Raw genomic sequence first — 19069 nt, 5'->3', positions numbered from 1 at the left:
AACTAAACCTATTGGGAGCTGTTATCTCTCTCTCTCTTTTTTTTTTTTTTTTTTTGGAAAAAAGTCTCTGAAGTACCTTAGAACACCACTGGTGACTAGTGCTGGTTCATCCAGCGACTTGCCCTAATTCGAGCTGGTAGGAATGGAATTTTAAAAAAGCATTTATTTCTCTCTTGCCTAGCTCTGTCCCGAGGGGAGTTATCCACGGCGCTCCTGTAGTAGCCGCCTGCTGCCGGCAGGGCACGCCGAGGCGCTCCGCGGGGCGGGCCGCCGGAGCACGAGAGCTTTGTGGTCGCTCTCGGCTTCCGTTGAGGACGGCAAGATGGCAGCTTCCGAGACAGTTAGGTTACGGCTTCAATTCGATTATCCGCCGCCAGCTACTCCACACTGTACAACCTTCTGGCTTCTGGTCGACCTGAACAGATGCCGAGTCGTCACGGATCTCATCAGCCTCATCCGGCAGCGCTTCGGCTTCAGTTCGGGGGCCCTCCTGGGCCTCTACTTGGAAGGGGGGCTCCTGCCCCCGACGGAGAGCGCGCGCCTGGTGAGGGACAACGACTGCCTCAGGTGCGCGTGGGCAGCGACGTGGACTGTGGGCGGTGGGCTGTGGTCGACGTGGTCTGTGGGCTGTGGACTGTGGGCGGTGGGAGGTGGGCTGTGGGCGGTGGGCCGTGGGCGGTGGACTGTGGCTGGTGTGGACCATGGGCCGTGGGCAGGGGGCTCTGGGCGGCGACGTGGACTGTGGGCGGTGGGCTGTGGCCGACGTGGGCTGTGGACTGTGGGCGGTGGGAGGTGGGCTGTGGGCAGTGGGAGGTGGGTCGAGGGACCCTGCGGCCCCGGAGCTCGGCGGGGAGCTGGGGGAGGCGTGCCTTGTGTTGCCCAGACTGTGGGTAGGTCACTGAGTTAGGTGTTTGGGGTTCAGGTAGGTGAATGGAGAAATGCAAGATTACCCCAAGTGTGGTTTTGGAAGTTAAACAACAAGTATTGCACGGGTTGCCTGTCCAGGAGCCGCTGGATGCGAAGACTGTTGTGTGGCTGTCTGTGGAAGATGCGAAGTGGAAATGTGGTCATTCCAGTTCAGATCGTTCTGGGGCTTGCTCACTTCCCCTGCTCCCTTTAAACTTTTTTTTTTTTTTTTAATTTGATGTGCTTGAAAGACAGATACCCCATCTGCTGTTTCACTCCCCCAGATACCCACAGCAGCCAGAGCTTTACCAGAAACTCAATCCAGGTCTCCCATGTGTCGGGCAGGAATCCAGCAAGAGACGTCACTGCCCCTCCAGGGGCACGGATTAGCAAGAAGCTGGAGTTGGAGTGGGAATAGGGGTGGAGCCCAGGCAGCACCTTTTTTGAAGTGGTTTTTTTTTTTTTTTTTTTTTCTTGAAAGGCAGATTTTACAGAGAGGAGGGATAGAGAAAGATCTTCTGTCTGCTGATTCACTCCCCAGGTAACTGTAATGGCCAGAGCTGAGTTGATATGAAGCTAGAAGCCAAGAGCTTTTTCTGCGTCTCCCATACAGATGTCTCCCAGGTATAGGGCCCCAAAGCTTTCGGCTTGATGCTTTGCCGGCCACAACCTGGAAACTGGATGGGAAGTGGATACAAACCGTAGCCCATATGGGATGCCAGCACCTCAGGTGCAGGATTAGTCAGCATTCCAGCCTCTGTACTTTTCTTTTAAAAATGTTCAGCTTCAGGTAAATTTTAGCAACTGAAAACAGACAATACTGTGTCTGTTTTCAGAGTTAACCTTAATGTTGTTGGAGTAGACCAAAATATATATTTTCATGATTCTAAATATTACCTTATTAGTCAAATAGTAAGACTGTATTACACTAAGAACAGGAAATAGTTGAGAAAGGAGACATTACAGTTGGAATCTCAGGGTATGTTTAAGGATGGGAAGGAGCTGCTGAGTGGTCCAGGCTCAGCTAGCTAATCAGGCAGATGCCAGCCTGACTTGGGGAAGAGATGCATTCAGCCAGCAAAGGATTCTGTGGAAATGCAGGAGTTCCTGAGAGAAGTTCAGGGCAGACCTGAGGAATAACCTTGAGGCTCTGGAGGCATCCCTGACTCTTGTCCTGGGGCTCTGACATCATCTGCTTCCAGGCTGAGGAGGGTGAACTCCTACAGGTGACATCTGACTCTCCTGGGAGGAGGAAGTGCTGCCATTGAGGGTGCTGCAACAACACCGCAGTCTGTGGCTAACTGGACAGTTTCAGACGTCCAGGATCAAGGTGCTGGCAGGTGTTTTTCTTCTGAGGCCTTTCCCACTGGCGTTTGGATGGCTGCCTTTTCCCTGAATGGTCTCACAGTCTTGCCTCCTTGTAAGGACACAGGTGAGGTGGAGCTAGGAGTTACCCCAGGGGGGTTCATCTGGACTTGATCCACTCTTCAGAAGGCCTTGACTCCATACACAGTCACATTCTAGGGTGCTGGGAGTTAGAATTTCAAATAGGAATTTTAATGGGATGCAGGCTGGCTCTTAACATTCCCTGAAGAGAACTGGTTGCAACAATTGATTTTGAGAATGACAAGGTGGAATAGAGATTTCCTTCAGGAAAGAAGCTAAGGGCATTCTCTTTTAGCTCTTTAAATTCTCTGTGGCATTTAGTGTACAGTGAAGTGGTACCAATGGGTTCTCATTTTATGTTGCTGTTGTGTGAGGCTCCTCGGATGTCCGCTCAGGTGATGTCGGTGAGGCAGAGGGATCTCGCCCAGGTTGAGGACAGTTGGCTTCCTGGAGCCTTGAGTTACGGTTGCCCACTCTTAACACAGCTCTCAGTCATCCGACCCTGGGTGTTGTCTGTAGCGTGCTGGCAGTTTCCGGGATGCCAAATACGAAAGCTGCTCCCTTGTGTCAAGGAGCATGCTTGCCTAATGCCCATGGATGAAGTTCGACATAGACTGTTTTTGTTTCTAGAGCATATATAGCCATTCCTTCCCGTATTTCTCTTAAACACAAAGTTGTTGTTAATACTTTAAGGGTTCTGTATGGTAGCATAGCGGCTAAATCTGCATCTTAGTCCTCACCTTGTAAGTGCTGGGATCACCTATGGGTGCTGGTTCATGTCCCAGCTATTCCACTTCTTTCAAGCTCCCTACTTGAGGCCTGGGAAAGCAGTGAAGCATGACCGCAAAGCCTTGGGACCCTGCACCCATTGGGAGACCCAGAAGAAACTCCTGGCTCCTGGCTTTGGATCAACTCTGCTCTGGCCATTGTGACCACTTAGGGAGTGAAACAGTGGATGGAAGATCTTTTTCTCTGACTTCTTTCTATAAATCTGACCTTCCAATAAAAAGAAATCTTTTAAAAAAGTATACTTTAGGGCCTGGCACGGTAGCTCAGCGGCTTAAGTCCTCCCCTTGCATGTGCTGGGATCCCATATGGGCACCGGTTCTAATCCTGGTGTCCCTGCTTCCCATCCAGCTCCTTGCTTGTGGCCTGGGAAAGCAGTCAACCATGGCCCAGGGCTTTGGGATCCTGCACCTGTGTGGGAGATGTGGAAGAGGCTCCAGGCTCCTGGCTTCGAATCAGCGCAGCTCTGGTTGTTATGGCCGCTTGCGGAGTGAATCAATGGACGGAAGATCTTCCTTTCTCTATCCTCCTCTCTGTATATCTGACTTTGCAATTAAAGAAAAAAAATCTTGGTCCCGGCGTGATAGCATAGCAGTTAAAGTCCTTGCCTTGAACACAGCAGGATCCCATATGGGCACCGGTTCTAATCCTGGCAGCCCCTTCCCATCCAGCTGTCTGCTTGTGGCCTGAGAAAGCAGTCGAGGATGGCCGAAAGCCTTGAGACCCTGCACCCGCCTGGGACACCCGGAAGAACTCCTGACTCCTGGCTTCGGATTGCTCAGCTCCAGCCGTTGTGGCTACTTGGGGAGTGAACCATCAGATGGAAGATCTTCTTCTCTGTCTCTCCTCCTCTCTGTATATCTGCCTTTGCAATAAAAATAAATAAAATTTAAAAAATCATAAAAAGCACAGATTGAACAAACTAAAGACAAGAAAAATCTGGTATTCTGATCTTCAGTACTTTTTTCTCCTAAGATTCATCTATTTTTTGAAAGAGAAAGGGAGAGGTAGAGATTTCCACCTGCTGCTTCCCTTCCCAGATATGTCCCTATGGGATGCCAGCCTCACATACAGCCCCTCCTCCAGTTCTTTGATTCATGAGATGCCAAGCTGTCATTTGCCAGTTGAAGAATTACTTTCTTAGGACTGGCACTTGACACAGTGGATTAAGCTGCTGCCTGCAAAATCAGCATCCCATGTGAACAAACGTTAGATCAAGTTCCAGCTGCTCCACTTCTTTTTGCATATCTTTTATTTATTTTTATTGAAAAGGCAGGACAGATTTATGAGGACACAGAAAGATCTTCCATCTGCTGTTTTACTCCCCAAATGTCTACAATGTTTGGAGCTGATTCATCCAGAGCCAGGAGCTTCTTACAGGTCTCCCACATGGGTGCAGGGTCCCAAGGCTTTGGACCATCTTCCACTACTTCCCTAGGCTATAGGCAGGGAACTGGATGGGAGGTGGAGCAGCTGAGACACAAATTGGCAACCATATGGGATCCCGTCACATGCAAAGTGAGGGGATTAGCCATTGAGCCATCATGCCAGGTCCCACTGGTCCGCTTCTGATCCAGCTTCCTGCCAATGCCTTGGAAAACAGTTGAGTGGACCGAGTACTGTGTCTCAGCACACACAAGGGAGATCTAGATGAGGCTCCTTGGCTCCTGGCTTTGGCCTGGCCCAACCCTGGCTGTTGTAGACACTTGGGGAGTGAATCAGCAGATGCTCTAACTTTGCCTTTCAAATAAATAAATAGTTTTAAAAGAAAAGGAAATTGCTTTCTTATTGTTAGTTGCCCATGTTTCCAGTTGGGAACAGAGGGGAATGTGTTTTTATTGTTTAAGTTCCTGGTCATTCAGAGTTGATCTTATTTCTGTACACTAGCTCTTTATCTAGATTTGTATATGTCTGGATAGTTGTGTTTTCTGAAGAATTTTTTTCAACTTCCACATTACTGTACTTTTAATGTATACTTTTATCATTTATCTGCATCTTTCCCTGATAACTGAAAAAGATTGGATGAAATACAAAGCTAGATGTTAATGCAATATGAGTTTAATGTGTGTTTTAGCATGCATTTTTGATACACTGTTTGCCCCACGTTGAGGATACTGTCAAACTTGGCATCATCGGGGAGCACATGAAAAGATTAACTGTTGCCAGTTCATGGAGGAACAACATTGCTTTGCAGTAGTGAAGTAATTATGGTTCTTCAGAGTCATAGAACAATGGAGGATGCACACACACAGAGAGACACTGTAAGGAATTGTGAAGGCTGAGACCCCAGGAGCTGCAGTTGATCAGCTGGAGAAGGAGGAGAAGCTGAAGGCAGGAGACCCCGTGCTAAGTCGCACAGTCAGGCAGTAAGAGCAGATTCATCCTCCGTTGGCCCTTGTGTTCTCTTTAGGTCCTCCTGGGTTGGCAGAGGGCCATTGCACTAGGGAGGCAGTCTGCTTTAGCCAGCTACCAGTTTGATCTCATTCAAAAACACAGTCACTGACATATCTAGAATAATGTTTAACCCGATATCTAGGCATCCCTGGTCTAGTCAAGGTGACACACACAATTAACCATCACAGAATGTCATGGAATATTATTGGTGTCTGTAACTACCTCACAGAATGTAAGTTGCTCAGTATCTCCCTAATTGTAAACAAAATGAACACAAAACCTAGTTTTAAAAATAACTCGCATTTCTTCCTCTAAAAAAAAAGATTTTTTTTTTATTTGAAAGATAGATTTTACAGAAAGAGAAGGAGAGAGAAAGTCTTCCATCTGTTGGTTTACTCCCCAAGTGGCCACACAGCCAGAGCTAAACTGGTCTGAAGCCAGGAGTTAGGAGCCTCTTCTGGGTCTCCCACATGGGGTGCAGGGTCCTAAGGACTTGGACCATCCACTGTTCCTTTTCTAGACCATAAGCAGGGAGCTGGATTGGAAGTAGAGCAGCCAGGACATGAACTGGTGCCAAGTTCATATGGGATGGCAGCATCACAGGGTGGTGAATTAGTAAGGTAAACCACTGTGCTGGCCCCAAACAACTCACATTTAAAAGCAAAAAAAAAAAAAAAAAAGCAATATAATCACCTTTTAGGGTTGGTAGCATATATATAGATACAGTAGAAAGACTATATGTGTATGCATGTTTGAAGTTAGACAAATTGAAGATCCAGTTGCTTTTCTGCTTTTTATCAGCTGAATTTTGGGGAGATTACTTGTCTAAACTGTATTGAATGTGATTTGTGAAGTGAAAGACTTCTCCTTTGTGGTGGTTTTTATTTTATTTTATTTTTTTTATTTATTTTTTTTAGATTTATTTTAATTACAAAGTCAGATGTACAGAGAGGAGGAGAGACAGAGAGGAAGTGGAGCTGCCGGGATTAGAACCGGCGACCATATGGGATCCTGGCACGTTCAAGGCGAGGACCTTAGCCACTAGGCCATGCCGCCAGGCCCTTTGTGGTGGTTTTTAGATTAGAGATAATCTAGGAAATTTTGGGGGTGTGGTCAATATTGGAACAAGACTAACCATTTGAAAGTTGAGCGTAAGTGATGTCACCTAGGCCATTTTGTCCAAGGCAGTCCTTTGTCCATAAGCAATGCAACATTTTATCACTTTTATCAGGGAGGAGGGACAGGTCAGTGACAATGTGTAGCATCCTTTCAATGTATAGCTAAGCCCTAGAGACGTATTTATGCAGTTCTCACTTTAGCTTTCTCTTTTCTTTTGACAGAGTTAAATTAGAAGAGAGAGGAGTTGCTGAGAATTCTATAGTAGTCAGTAATGGTGATAGCGCTAATTTATTACCTAGAAAAGCGAAGAAGCGGGCATTTAAGTTGGAGGAGGATGAAGAAGCTGACATGGGTAGCAGGTATTCAAAGAAGCATTGGAAAAGTCAAGAGAACAGTAACAATAATGAGAAGGCCTTGGTTCTGCACACAAAAGCTGTCACAGATCAGGCTGTGAGGAAAAAAAAGAAGAGAAAGAAGAAAACAACGTGTGTCACAGTGGACAATGAAGAAGACAGCAAAAGGAAATCGCCAAAGAAAAAGGAAAAGTGTGAATATAGAAAGCAGACCAAGAGTCCCAAGTCTCTGAAAGTGCAGGTGGCGGAAGAGTGGACCACCCAGAACTGCAGTCCTCCAAAGAGTCCTGGGAAAAACAGCCTGGTGAAGGCCAGAAGGAAAGGTGGTGCAGGCACTGCTTCCAAAGACATTCCCACTTCCTCCTCGGAGTCAGAGTCCATTCAAGAGTCCATCAGCGATGGGCTCAGCAATGCCCCCTCGGATGTCAGAAATTCCTCAGAGACAGTAGCCACTGAGTTAGCGAAGGAAGGATCCTCTACCAAAAATGTCCCTGCAAACAAACTGCCTGCCAAAGGTGGCTTTAGCCTTACTCCAAGCCAGGGCAAGGCCACCAGAACATCATCCTCTAGTTCAGACTCCAGTTCGGAGTCAGATGACCAGCGTGTGCTGTCCAAGAGCACCTCAGAGGGTGCTGTAGGCTTCTTCAAGACAGCTGGCCTGTTTCCAGCCAAAGTGGCCCCGGGGCCAGGACTGTCCTCGCAGGTGCCAAGTGCTGCCGGATGGAAGTTTTCTGACCTCGGTGGTGGCAGGCAGGCTGCTGGTCCTCCTTCCATCGCCAGTCTCTCCACCGGTCTAGGAAGAGGATGGGGTCGAGGAGAGGACCTTCTTTCTTTGAAGGGAGCCAGGGGTCGGGGCATGCGGGGCCGGGGCCGGGGACGAGGGCATGCTGTGTCAAGTGTTTTAAACAGAAATGCTGACTCTCAGAAGCAGAGGCAGTTGAATGAAATAGTAACAAACTCATCAACTTTTATCCAGGTAAGTATGATGACCTTTCTGTATTCCCATGGAGTGTGGTTAGAGTTCATTTTGTGAGTTTAGTTTTTCATCAGTACCAAAGTCACTTGACTAATAATTGTTTTCCAGAATCCAGTAGAGACACACAAGAAGGATTACAGTCTGTTACCACTCCTAGCAGCTGCCCCACAGGTTGGAGAAAAGATTGCATTTAAGGTATATTTTATTTTATTTACTCATTTGGTTTTTTGGGTTTTTGTTGTTGTTGTTGGAGAGACACGGAAAAGAGAGAGCTCCCATCTGCTAATTTACTCCCCAGTTACCTCCAGCATGGCTGGGCCAAGCCAAAGCTGGGAACCTGGACCTCAGCCCACGTCTCTGAGCTGGGTGGTGGGAACCCAGTCCCTAAGCTGGCATCACTGGCTCCCGGGGTCTTTGTTGGTAGTAAGTTGGAGTCACAAGCCATAGTCAGGCTTCAGCTCAGGTACTCCAGAAGGGAACACGAGTTTTTTGAATGGTATCTTAACTGTTAAGATAAAAAGTCCACTCTTACGGTATGTTTTAAAACAGTAAGAGTTACAACAAAAATGGTTAACTGCATTTCCAAATAAACTTGTCAGATCACCTGAAATGGTATTTGTAACATCCCTTCTCACTGAACCCCCAGACTGTCACAGATTGATAGGTTGATAGGGCCCTCCTGGTTTGTTGTGGATGCAGTTCCCCTTCATGGGAGGGAAGAGCTACACAAATGTGCCAGTGTAAGTGAGCTGGTGTGTCTGTGCTTTTTAACAGCTTTTGGAATTAACATCCAATTATTCTCCCGATGTCTCTGACTACAAGGTAAGGTTGTTTATTTAAAATTCATTACACTGTTAACATATTTAATAAAACTAAAACCATATTTAATGCTACTCATGTGGATAATAAAGAATTTTTGAGTAAACTATGTCATAAAATCGAAAAGTAGAAAATGAAAGTACTAGAATATAGATTTTAAATAATTAAAACCTCTACTGTTTTCCTTGTACTTGAAAGGAATGTGGAATATGAATTGATGAGCTTTGTTTTTCGTTAAGCTTTCTCTAATCAGTTTCAACACAGAAACTTTTAGAGTATCCACTCCCTTATGATCCTAAATTTTAATTTAAAAATAGTAAATAGCTCTCACCCAGAAAATTGGATTATTTTTATCACAGCACCTACTTTATATATTTGTGAATGTCTTTTGGTTCTTATAGTCTAATATGGTCCATTTTGTGTTATCAATTAACCATGGTGGGTTCACAGGTATCATCCTTGAAATCCACTCTTTATCTGTGTGAGACCTGACCCTGGCATATAAGCTTTCTCATGATTCAGTAAAACCTTGTCTCAATCAGTAGGATTGCTTTTCATGCTCCCCCCCCCCCCACTTTTTAAAAAAAATAATTTTATTTTGAAGAGTTTTATTTTATTTTTATTTGAAAGGAAGAACTACAGAGAGAAAGAGAGACAGAGAGGGATAGTCCATCCACTGATTGACTCCCCAATGACCACAGTGGTTAAAGCTGAGCCAGTCTGAAGCCAGGAGCCAGGAGCTTCTTCTGGGTTGGCCATATGGGTCCAGGAGCCCAAGGACTTGAGCCATCTACCAATGCATTGCTAGATACATTAGCAGGGAAATAGAGCAGCTGGGACCTGAACTGATACCCATATGTATACCAGGGCTACACCACAGCACCAGCCCCATTTCTTTCCCCTTTTTCCAGCCACAAAATTTTGTTAGAGCCTAATAAAATAAATACGTAACTCCTAATGTGTATAGTGTTTACGTAAAAATTTTTTACTTTCTTTTCTTGATACGATATATAGGATGATGTCTGTTTTTAACGTGATGATTGGTGATTTAACATAGCAGTGTAGTTTGATTTCATCTGAATTAGTACCTTGAAAAACTTAAAACTCCTGGTAAGAACCTTGCCTTAGAAACAGGCTAGAAGAGTCAGTCAACAGGGCCTGGCGGCGTGGCCTAGCGGCTAAAGTCCTCGCCTTGAAAACCCCGGGATCCCATATGGGTGCCGGTTCTAATCCCAGCAGCTCCACTTCCCATCCAACTCCCTGCTTGTGGCCTGGGAAAGCAGTCGAGGACGGCCCAATGCATTGGGACCCTGCACCCGCGTGGGAGACCTGGAAGAGGTTCCAGGTTCCCGGCTTCGGATCAGCGTGCACCGGCCTGTTGCGGCTCACTTGGGGAGTGAATCATAGGATGGAAGATCTTCTTCTCTGTTTCTCCTCCTCTGTGTATATCTGGCTGTAATAAAATGAATAAATCTTTAAAAAAAAAAAAGAGTCAGTCAACAAAAAGGCCTGGTAGGTTAGTTGTGGGTAACAAGTATTTTTATCTCCTTAGCCGTTTAGTATCTTCTGTGGCTAGGTGAACATACAATTTATCATCAGGGTATTTGTGAGTGAAAAGGAGAGCACTATTAAAAATTATGCTGGAGGGAAAGATGTTCTGAAATAGCTTGGGAGACCAGGATGTTTTTTCAGCCTACCATAGATGATTGATTTAATTCTGTGATGTTTGAGGGAGTGACATGGAATATTGAATTGATAGATTTCATAAACTCTGTAAATTATAATCTTTTGGATTCAGTAGGTCAGTGCCTGTTCTCTATAATTTAAATGCTTCTGAGAATAATTCTGGATGTTCTTAATTCACAGTGTTAAGTCATTCTATAATTGTATTTAAAGACTTATTTGATAGGTAAAGTGACAGAGAGAGAGAGGTCTTTCTACTGTTTCATTTCCCAAATGGCCACAAGTGTCAGTTCTGGGCTAGACCAAACCAGGAGCCAGGAACTCCTTTCTAGTCTCCCACAGGGGTGGCAAAGGCCCTCATACTTGGGCATTCTTGAAGTGCTTTCCCAGACACATTTACAGGGAGCTGGGTTTGGAGCAGAGCAGCAAGGTCTGGAACCCGTGCTACAGTGCGGTGGTGGCTTCACAAGCAACAGCTTAATGCACTGTGCCACAAAGTTAATCCTCCATGTTTACTTCCCCTGCTCGTTGATTTACTTCATTTTTTAAAATTGAGGTAAAATTCATTTAATGAAGAATTTGCCAGTTTAAAGTCTAATTCAGTGATTTTTAGTATATTTACAATGCTATATGTGTTGATTTTTGACTTCAATTTTTATTTTTGAAAGGAAGGAAAAATATTAAGCCACAATCCTGAGACTGAGCAAGTAGACATAGAAATTCTTTCATCCTTACCTGGTGAGTCTTTTAGAAATGAACTTAAAAATTCAGCTTTTGCATACCTCAGTGGTTTTCTAAATAACCAATTAGGAGATGTTGTCTTTATTGGCTGGCCACGCCAGTGGATTGGCGCTGTGTGCACACCTGTGTGAGCCCACTGCAGCCCCGGGGGCTGGTAGTTCTCCTAGCTGCATGTATGCAGGTTAAGAGGTGTGGGGTTGTTCTTAAAGCTGTCGGGCAAGTTCTTACGCTTTATAATTATATACTTTCATAAAAGATGATATGAATGGAAGAAAACCAATTACAAAATAATTATTTCTTAAGTTGAGTGCTAACTTAGCATTACTTTAAAAATGCTGTTAAATTATGTGTGAGTGATTGGGAGCTGTAAGAGATTGGGAGCCATTCTGAAAAAATTTTACAAGATTCTGTACTTAAATTGCCTTGCAAGTTTTTGTGTTCTTGAATACATTAAAAAAAAAAAGAAGAAGAAATTGCAGGCGGTATATTAAAAGGATATGGGTTATTTAGTGAACTCCTAAGGCTTAGCTTTATTTTAGAAGTTTGGCAGATGAACATACTTTTGTGTATTAAGTCAAAGCAAAATTCTTGTAAATGCTTCCCTGTTTTATTCCTAATTAAGCCACTGTTGGTGCTGAAACCCGGAACAAGAGGGCTTGTGCTAACCCTGAGCTGGGCTGGAGGGTCCCTGGCCAGAAAGCAGGGGCATCTCTGGATCTTGTTTCTTCCTCCCTCCTCCCCTCCTTCCTCCCTTCCTTCCTTCACAGACCCTGAAACAACTATTTTTTTTATTTATTTTTTTAAAGATTTATTTATTTTTATTGGAAAGGCAGATATACATAGAGGAGGAGAGACAGAGAGGAAGATCTTCCATCTGATGATTCACTCCCCAAGTGAGCGCAACGGCTGGTGCTGTGCCGATCCGAAGCCAGGAACCTGGAACCTCCTCCAGGTCTCCCACGCGGGTGCAGGAACCCAAGGCTTTGGCCCGTCCTCAACTGCTTTCCCAGGCCACAAGCAGGGAGCTGGATGGGAAGTGGAGCTGCTGGGATTAGAACCGGCACCCATATGGGATCCCGGGGTTTTCAAGGCGAGGACATTAGCCACTAGGCCACGCCGCCGGGCCCAACAACTATTTTTTTAATATTAATTTTTTATTTATTTGAAAAGTAGAGTTAGAGAGACAGAGAAAGAGAACATTTTCTGTTCACTGGTTTCCATTCACCCAAAATGGCTGCAACAGTTGGGGCTGGGGCTGGGTCTGGCTAAAGCCAGGATCCCAGAGCTTCTTGCAGGTTTCCTCTATGGGTGCAGGAGCCCAAGCACTTGCGCCATGTTCTGATTTCCCAGGCACATTATCAGGGAGCTGGATGAGAAGTGGAACAGCTGGGGGACCAGCACGATGGCTCAGTAGACTAGTCTTCAACTGGCAAGCAATAGCATTCCTATGGGTGCCAGTTCATTTCCTGGCTGCTCCACTTCTACCCAGCTCCCAGCTTAGGGCTTGAGAAAGCAGTAGAGGATGGCCCAAATCCGTAGAACCCTGCAGCCACATGAGAGACCTGGAGGAAGCTACTGGCTCCTGACTTCAGCTCAGTTCAGCTCCAACTGTTGCGCCCATTTGAGGAATGAACCAAATGAAGGATCTTGCTCTCTGTCTCTCCTTCTCTTTGTAAATCTGCCTTTCCTGTGTGTGTGTGTGTGTGTGTGTGTGTGTAAATATCTTTGAAAAAAAAAAAAAACTTGGAGATGAAGTAATAACAGGCAGAACTTAAACCATCATCTGTATGGGATGCCAGTACCTCAGGGGGCAGTTTTACCTTCTGTGTCACAATGTAGCAGCCCTGTTTTTTGTCTGTTTTTAATTAAGGTAAGGAGTAGGAGATTCGAAATTCTAGTAGATAGAAATGTCACAGGGCCGATATGGTGACCTATCAGGGTTAATTTTCTGCTTGTGGCACCAGCATTCCAAATGGGCACTAGGTTGTGGCTTGGCTGCTCTACTTCCAATCCAGCTCCTTGCTTATGGCCTGGGAAAGCAGCCGAGGATGGCTCAAGTCCTTGGATCCCTGTTCATACATGGGCACCCCAGAAGAAGCTTCTGGCTCCTGGTTTCAGATTGGCTCAGCTGCAGCCATTGCAGCCCTTTTTGGAGTGAACCAGTGGATGGAAGACCTCTCTTTTTCTCTGTGAATCTGCCTTTCAAATAAAAATAAATCTTCAGGAAAAAAAAAAAAGGATAAAAATATGTAACAAGGTTTTTCAATAGAATTCCTATCTGACCTATATAGTATTAAGCAAATGATAGAACGTAACTTGTTTTTAAAGATTTATTTAATTTATTTGAACAGTGAAGTGGCAGAGGGAGAGGGAAAATGAAATCTTCCAACTGCTGCTTTACTTTCCAGATGGCCCCAGTGGCCAGGCCATAGCCAGGAGCCTGGGTGGAAATCCATGTGGGTCTCCCACATCATGGGGAACTGGAGCCCCTGTATTTGGGTCACCCTCTGCTGCTTCCACTGCTTTCCCAGGTGCATTTCACAGGAAGCTGGATCAAAAGTGGAGCAGCTGGCACTTAAACTGGGGCTCTAATAAGGGACACCAGTATTGCAAGCAGTGGATTAACTCATTGCACCGCAGCTCTGGCCCATGGATATACAACTGCAGTTTTTAGCTTCCTTCTGGTGAGGCTGCATTTGTAGAGGCCCCTTTCTTGGGAAGGATGAACAGAGGAAATACCCTTAGGTGCTGGCTGGTGATGGCAGGACACCAAGAAGTGGCTTCTTCTGTTCTTCTGTTCTCTAGTACAAGTACAAGGATTTTAGTTACTGCCCTTTAACACCTCTGCCAACACTGCAAGTCCACAGAGTACTGCTGGCTGTTCAGTCCACAGGCCCCTGTAAATAACACATAACTTGTGACCAATCACGTCACTTCTTTCCTAGTCTGTCAGGGATGGATCATGGTACATCTGACACTGGGTTTACTTACACAATCAACAGAGCATGGAGTTGTACTACCTCCTTAACTTGGAGTGACAACCCTACACAACAGTTCACAAAAATGGGTCATTACCGTAGAGGATTGAGCAGCAAAAATAAAAGCACAGTGAATGAAGAGCAACAAGTGACAAAAAACGATGATACTGAAGGTGCCATGCAAACCGAATTGTAGTGGCATTATAGAAGTGGCTAGTGGTGCGACTTTTGCCAGCACTCTTCATGTGAACTGATTGACATGAGCAAAGTAATTGTGAGGAATAAGCTGCGCATGGTTCTGGAAACAGCCCTACCTATCCAGAATTTTCACAAAGATGTCACAAAATGAAGAGGAAGCACACTTGCATTGCTATGTTACATTACAAGTTCAGAGGATAAAAGTGCTGAGAGCTGATTGAAACTTAGGTGGGCGCAGGGCGGTGGTGCAAGGAGGGCGTAGAGAAGACCTCTCAAGTCATCGGACAGGAAGGCAAGCAGCATTCAGACCACTCTCGATGTATTTCTTACAAAAAAATCAAAACACTCAATTTTGATTTTTAATGTTAACATATGCTTCACAAATCCCAATTTTACAGGTTTTTTTTTTTTCAGATGTTGTTAATGTTTAGGTGAAAGTTTTTGAAGCTCATGAGACCCCCATCCCCCTTCCCCTTGCAATCATTTTGCATGGCTTTAGCTTACATGGTCACATTCCACTGGTCTCATACCACTGCACATAGGTGCCTGGGGGGCAGGGCAGCACTGCACGTCCGCTTCCAAACACAGAAAGGCTGTTTGAGGATTGTCTTGTTCCACGTTCTGTCCTGGGGCTGCCGGTGACGGTTCCTCAAGCTCGTTTCTTTCGGATCACCTCTGGCCAAGATGGCACAGGCTGCTCTATGGTTTCCTGTTCCACAGAGCATCCCTTGCTTTTGTTTTCACACCCAGCTGTCTTTCTAACCACTGTTGTTGTCCTAACGATGTAACGTCCTTGCAGCTTGGGACTCGTGAGAGGAGACTTACGTCTTTCCTCCTTGCCTTCTGGTTTCAGCCCTGAAGGAACCTGGGAAATTCGATTTGGTTTATCACAATGAAAATGGCACTGAGGTGGTGGAGTATGCTGTGACGCAGGAAAAGAAGGTGGGTGTGTCTCTCTCAGCAGATTACCTGGATCCTGGGAGTTGGCCTTGCCATTTCCCAGACTGCCTGTGTTCAAATCGTAAAGGATTGAAGTCCCAGGGTAGGAGGCCCCTCCTGTGGGGAGGGCAACAGCAGGTCCAAGTGTCAAATCGAGGCTCCGTCATGGGCTCCAGAGAGCCTGTGGAACAAGTCGCACCAGCAGAGCTGTGGTGGGCCCATCTCCTATACTCATTTATTTACAGTATATGCAGCCCCACTTTTTTGATGAAATGTATTCCTGGAAGCAGCACTGGAAAGTTGAATTTCGTAGGCTGCTGATTACCTGTATGAAGCAATCCTGAAATAACGTCTGTAATTACCTTTTGTGCCACTAGATGGCGCACTCTAATCATCCATATGGCCAAGCATCAGGGTTGTTTTGTCCTGATATGTTGGTGTAATAGTTGCTGTTTTTAGGCAGCCTAGAGTAAGAGATGCTGGACTGCACAGGAGGGCATCAGTGGCCTGTGATGTTACCAGGGCTGCCTCGAGCTTTCAGATTTGGGGCCTTATGCGCTGGACAGATCAGATGTCCTGACCACCTTGGAGCCGGCCCTTACCACAGCCTCCCACTACCCTCCTTTTAAATCAAGGAAGATGAACCATTTGTAATATGAGCCTTAGTTACAAATTCTAGGTAAATGAGTTCTTGTACCCTGATTGAATTCAGTTTCCTTAGGACTCAAATGATTCTAATTCTTGCTGCTAAGTACAAATGGAAATTTACTTGACTGAAATTTTTTAATTACTGAAAACTATATGATCTGTTTTATGTCTTTCCTCAGATCACTGTTTTTTGGAGAGAGTTAATTGATCCAAGACTGATTATTGAACCTGCAAGTAATACCTTGCGTTAAGAACTTGTCAGAGTACAACTGTTCCAGTCTTAGTTTGTAAATGTCTTGTCTGTGGAAGTGGCTATAACCTGAAATTTTAAAAACAAACAAAAAAAAAAAAAACAAGGATTTGAAAGTTGTATGGGTTTTTGTGTTATCTTCACTGCATAGGAAAAAATCTACCTCATCATCTGAGAAACATGGGTGTTGGTTTTGTAGGCTTTCATTCTTCTCCTCCTTCTCCTTTTCCTCCTTCTTCTTGGTCAGGTTTATTTCAGTTAACAAAATTCAAAACAGGACATTCCATGCAGGCATTGTTGATACCAATGTTTATGACTTTGTGTTTTTTGGGCCGTCAACTAGCAACCATCAGCAGGAATTGGTAATATCAAGTACAAGACAGTGCTGTATATCTTGTCTCAATAAGTTTTATTCAGTAACATTCTGAAGCACTAAAGCATGTTACTTGACCTAATTTTTTAAAATATGTGAGTTGTTCCATTACATGTGGAATAACTTACAAATTCCAAGTATACTGTACTTGAAACGGTTGAGAATGAACAGTTAGTTATGGACAATGCGTTAAAGAATCCTTCCACATCTTTCCCAGCACTAAAGTGAAGGATTCTCTGGCCCCTGTGTAGGGCCACGAAGCCAGGAGCGTGTGCGCATGCCTGGAGAACAGGCTGTGCTTGTGAGAGAGCACGCGCCATCAGCTGCAGGGCAGGCGGCAGGCTCTCACACAACAGGAGGCCTAGCCCTGCGCCCGTGCTGCAGCAAGCACTGGACAGAGAAACATCCTTTTCTGTTGCTATTCAATACAAAGCTTAAAAAGGCTGAATATATGCTTCTATCAAAAGATCATATCCCTCCTTCAGCTTTGCAAATTTTTAAATAAAATCATCTCAAACTGAAAGTCCATGCTGGGTCCTCGTGTTGAGCTGAGTGTGGCAGGTCATGTTGCTGATCTGCAGTTGCGGGAACGGCAAGGTTTGCTCTGACGAAGGATCTGGCGTTGTCACGGTGGGGCCACTATGGAGTTCTCCAGATCGAGGAGCTGTGTGACCAGGGAAGGTGCCATGTGGGTTAATTTGCTTGCCCCGCTTGTGTGTGTATTGCAGTTGGCTTTGTGTATTTGGGTGGAAAGGGCACCCCAGGAGGAGTGAGATTCGCGTGAATGGTCTTGAATTTCGAACCACATTCAGTGTATTCAGCTTTACTCTGTAGAACTTACATTTCATTTACATGAAGCCACATGTCTTCTGGATCACCACAAGGTACAGAGGTATTTCTCACTGCTTGAGATTGAGAGGCTCAGGGTTGTATTCTATTTGGATTGGGAAGCCAAGCAATATCACTTACCAGTGTTGACGAGAAGAAGAGAGAGGAAAGTGAGAGTGTCGCATGAGAAGTACTGTTGGGGGTGTCCGGTTGGCCTTGCAGTTAATATGCTGGTTAAAATACCTGCATCACAGGGCTGGTACTGTAGTGTTGTAGGTAAAGCCACTGCCTGCAGTATCTGTCCATGTGGACACCAGTTCAAGTAACAAAAGCTCCATTTCTGATCCAGCTCCTTGCTGATGTGCCTTGGAAAGCAGCAGAGGATGGCCCAAGTGCTTGGGCCCCTGCACTCATGTGGGAGACCTAGAGGAAGCTCCCAGTTCCTGGCTCTTGACTTCAGCTCTGGCCATTGCAGTCATTTGGGGAGTGGATCAGCAGATAGAATCTCTCCCTGTCTGTGTGCAACTCTGCCCTTCAGATAAATAAATAGGTCTTTTTTTTTTTTTTAAGATTTATTTGTTTTCATTACAAAGTCAGATATACAGAGAGGAAGAAAGAGAGGAAGATCTTCCGTCCAGTGATTCACTCCCCAAGTGAGCACAACGGCTGATGCTGTGCTGATCCAAAGACAGGAGCAAGGAACCTCTTCCGAGTCTCCCACGCAGGTGCAGGGTCCCAAAGCATTGGACCATCCTTGACTGCTTTCCCAGGCCACAAGCAGGGAGCTGGATGGGAAGTGGAGCTGTCAGGATTAGAACCGCCACCCATATGGGATCCCAGCGTGTTCAAGGCGAGGACTTTAGCCACTAGGCCACCACGCCGGGCCCATAAATAGGTCTTTAACAAAAGCAAACCTGTACCACACATGAGACTCTGGAGCAGCTCTGGCTCCTGGCTGTAGACTGCTGCTGACGCAGACGCTGAGAGAATGGTGATGGCTCAAGTCACTGAGACCTGGATTACATTCCTGGCTTTCAGCTTCAACCTGATCAGACCTAGCCATTGTGACTATTTGGGGGAGTAAACCAGCCAATGGGCACAGCAGCTGGCTGGCTGGCTCTCTGCCTCTCAGAGAAGTCCATGCTAGGGACCTTGCATCATGGCTCCTGAGCTGTGGTCCAGATGCTGGCTTCCAGGTGAGGAAAACAGGAAATACTCACATGTCAGCTCCTGTTCCTAGAGGGCTGACCCATGGCTTTAGAGCAGTGACTCAGACCACCCTCTCAACCCAGTGCTGAATGACTGCCCAAGAGCACCCAGGAGGCAGAGGAAGCACTTGGTGAAGTCACAGAGCAGCTCTCTGTGTCCCCAGGGTGCTTTGGTAGCCACGCTGTCCTGAGATAGCTCTGTCCTAGACTTGAGTGGGAGCAGCCATAGGGCACCTGCCTCACATGCCCACCTCTCACCTTGGGAGCTAGCATCTGTGATGTGGCCTCTACCACCCCCCCCGTGACTCAACTTTTTGTCCACATTTTGATTTTTTTTTTTAAAGATTTATTCATTTTATTACAGCCAGATATACACAGAGGAGGAGAGACAGAGAGGAAGATCTTCCGTCCGATGGTTCACTCCCCAAGTGAGCCGCAACGGGCCGATGCGCGCCGATCCAAAGCCGGGAACCTGGAACCTCTT

General features: G+C 45.7%; 1 protein-coding gene across 1 annotated transcript; it reads left to right on the top strand.

Moving 5' to 3' along the window:
• Positions 1-281: 281 nt before the first annotated feature.
• Positions 282-16296, top strand: COIL (coilin). The gene is made up of 7 exons (XM_058675785.1): positions 282-567; positions 6813-7920; positions 8029-8115; positions 8695-8742; positions 11091-11160; positions 15193-15281; positions 16106-16296. The coding sequence occupies exons 1-7, from the start codon at positions 323-325 to the stop codon at positions 16175-16177; spliced, it is 1719 nt and encodes a 572-aa protein (XP_058531768.1). The 5' UTR covers positions 282-322; the 3' UTR covers positions 16178-16296.
• The last annotated feature ends 2773 nt before the right edge of the window (positions 16297-19069 follow it).

Source organism: Ochotona princeps, chromosome 17 (genome assembly GCF_030435755.1).
Source record: "Ochotona princeps isolate mOchPri1 chromosome 17, mOchPri1.hap1, whole genome shotgun sequence".
In the NCBI taxonomy this organism is placed as follows: domain Eukaryota; kingdom Metazoa; phylum Chordata; class Mammalia; order Lagomorpha; family Ochotonidae; genus Ochotona; species Ochotona princeps.
Note: the sequence above shows the minus strand (reverse complement) of the source record. Positions and strands in the feature narration are given on the sequence as shown.

Coding starts and splice junctions, on each gene's coding strand:
- COIL (XM_058675785.1), top strand. CDS start 323: ATGGCAGCTTCCGAGACAGTTAGGTTACGGCTTCAATTCGATTATCCG. Junction 568..6,812: donor AGGGACAACGACTGCCTCAG/GTGCGCGTGGGC, acceptor TTCTTTTGACAG/AGTTAAATTAGAAGAGAGAG. Junction 8,743..11,090: donor CCGATGTCTCTGACTACAAG/GTAAGGTTGTTT, acceptor TATTTTTGAAAG/GAAGGAAAAATATTAAGCCA.